Source organism: Anopheles darlingi, chromosome 2 (genome assembly GCF_943734745.1).
Source record: "Anopheles darlingi chromosome 2, idAnoDarlMG_H_01, whole genome shotgun sequence".
NCBI lineage: Eukaryota > Metazoa > Arthropoda > Insecta > Diptera > Culicidae > Anopheles > Anopheles darlingi.
This window is the reverse complement of record NC_064874.1, coordinates 27,434,403-27,436,902: the sequence shown is the minus strand read 5'-3', so window position 1 is coordinate 27,436,902 and position 2,500 is coordinate 27,434,403. Positions and strand designations below refer to the sequence as shown.

At 49.5% G+C, this 2,500-nt stretch overlaps 1 protein-coding gene across 7 annotated transcripts in view; it reads right to left on the bottom strand.

Moving 5' to 3' along the window:
* LOC125949485 (voltage-dependent calcium channel type A subunit alpha-1) overlaps nucleotides 1-2,500 on the bottom strand; it is a 38,484-nt gene that overhangs the window by 30,635 nt on the left and 5,349 nt on the right. For 4 of the 7 annotated variants that reach the window (XM_049676564.1, XM_049676566.1, XM_049676562.1 and 1 more), the window contains exons 8-9: nucleotides 1,608-1,667; nucleotides 717-821 (exon numbers count right to left, since the gene is read on the bottom strand). In XM_049676564.1, coding sequence (XP_049532521.1) covers nucleotides 717-821; nucleotides 1,608-1,667 — 165 coding nt within the window. Of the gene's footprint in view, nucleotides 1-110; nucleotides 141-716; nucleotides 822-1,607; nucleotides 1,668-2,444 lie in introns of all 7 variants that reach the window. The other 3 variants (XM_049676563.1, XM_049676561.1, XM_049676560.1) reach the window with 2 other exon arrangements.

Genomic DNA, 2,500 nt, shown 5'->3' with positions numbered 1-2,500 from the left:
CAAGTGAAGCCAGATAAGAAAAGAAGCTGTTTAGAGTAATAGCAGTTAACTCAGGACAAAATAGGCAAAAGAAAAATGGAAAAAAAACTCTAATCGTAAGTAATCCGTACCTTTACCTTTCTTGCGTTTCGGAACAAAAACTGTGCGCGGATCAAAGGGTGGTTATTCGTTTGCGCAAGTAGGTGTCGCGAGATTGGGGCGCGAGGCGCACGTGCGTCGCCAGCGATCGGTGATCGCAGGTAACGCGGATCAGTACAACAGGTTTTTGGTTCATGCAAACATGAAAACAGAGAAGGATAGATGAGGAGCGAAACCCACAAACAACGAACAAACGAATGAAACAAACGCCAGCAATCAAGAAAACCAGCAACAGGAGCAGAGAGAGAGAGAGAGATAAGAGAAAGAGAGAGAGAGAAAGAGAGAAAGTGGTAGAGTGAAAGGCTGGTGCTGAAAGGAAGTGAAGTAGAAACAGTGGAGACAGCGGAATAGATAGACAACGAACCACAGAACCAATAGTCACAACACAAACAGCGCTTGTCGGCGTGTATTTCTGTGTTGTTGTGGTGTGATGTGAGAATGTGTGTGTATGTGTGTAAAAAAGTACGCTTGTGTGTGTTTGTGTGTGTGAGTGAATCGGCATGTTGTGTGTCTTTGTCGAGTAAGATACACAACACGGATATCGCAAACATAGCAAGCCTGGAGTGGATTAAGTTTACCGTCATCACCGCAATCTTCATCCGGATCGTCCTCCTCGGTGTCGGTGGATTTGGATTTTCCTAGGTTTTTTAGCTTTTTCCTCTTGGCAGCGGCACGTCTTCGCGCTTTGGTCGTAAAATCGTGAAAGAAAAAGAAGAGTAAACAATAATTACTTTCATTGTCGAATCAACGGTCTCTAATGATATGGATGAATCGATGTTCTCGATGGGGAATCAGCACACCAGCGCGCGCCACGAGCAGCTTCCACCATGTCCGGTGCGGTGAAGTACTGCTCCTGCGGCTTTTAATGTTTGTTTTCCTTTCTTTTCTTTTTTCGGCCAGTTCGCCAGTTCGCGCGCATACAACACGATAATATAGTAACCGTTCTTCAGCAGGAGCTCACACACACTACGGTAAAGAGGTTCATGCTGAGGAAACACATCACAAAACAAGCATCCTCCGTTCACTCCACCGGAATGCTGGAAAATGCGCACATTTCGGTTCGGGAAAAGTGTGCGCCACGAATTGATAACCGTGAACACCGCCGTCTTCGGTCGAGTGTTCATGCACAACACTCGAAGGAGCCCGCCGACGCCATACCAAACGCGCTAGTCTGTGTGAGATGAGGTGCAGCGCATGCGGCCACTAAGAGCAGTACTACGAGCGGCAGCTCTATAGAGTCCGTGACCGTACACGTGTCCTGCTGCGTGAACTGCTGCTGGGGCTGGGATGCGGAAAGTGGATTCGCGCGTGTTGGTGTGCAGACCCCACGCCGACCGATGGATGACAATGATAAGAATGAACTGTGCTACTACTACCACTACTATTACTACGACAAGTACTGCGACCACCACTACGAGTGGCAGGACGGTAAAGATGAACGATGAACGGGGATCGGGAATGAAACGAACCTTCCATGATGTGCAGCCGCTCCTCCTCGGTGGTGCGCTCCTCCGCTAGTATTACCTCCTCTGTAGTGTAGTGTGTTGGCCGGTATAGGTCGGTAGGTCGGTTTCAAACACACACACACCCACACACACGGATGATGGAGTAGTAGATGACAGTTGGCAGATGGATTTCCATTTTCCAGATGGAGGTCATTTCGATGCCACATGGTTAGATGGGAGCAAGAGTAGATGAGGGGAGTAACCGGGATTCGGAAAAGGGGAGCGGGGTGGAAAGTTGTATCGAATGAAATGAGAGAATTAAAACGACGTGAGTAATTAGTAAGCCAATTAGGCGGTACACTTGGCCCATCGGCCACACATCACCAAGCACAAGCACGTTTCGGGGGTTGGATTTGGAGGTTATTATGGAACCGCTGAAGTGATCTATGTGTGTATGTGTGTCATTGTGTGCATGTGTGTGTGTGCTTATTTGTGTGTGCGTGTGTGCGTCTATGTGTATACATATCTGCTGTGTGATAGATGCGGTGAGCTCCACTTCCCTTCCACAAGAGGATTGTGCATTGGTGGGGTGGGGGATGGGGTGTGCGTGGTTGCGTGGTAACGTGGCTAGTAGGCAGTTCTTCTACCCGGGGTAGAACGTAGGGCGGGCCACTACTACCACGAGCGCTGACGGAGCTGCTGGCTGGGAATGAGGAATAATGGCTTCTGGGATGGATGGACCACCACGTGGGGTGTCCTGTGGCTTGGGGTAGGCGGGAGTTTGCGGGGAGGGAAGGAGTGGTGGTGGTGGATGCTGGATGGGTCGTGCAACAAAGCGAAAAACAATAGGCAATACTCTACCCGCTTTACAAATCCACTCGACGTAGCCGTTGAGCTCTTTCTCTAGCTGCTGCTGC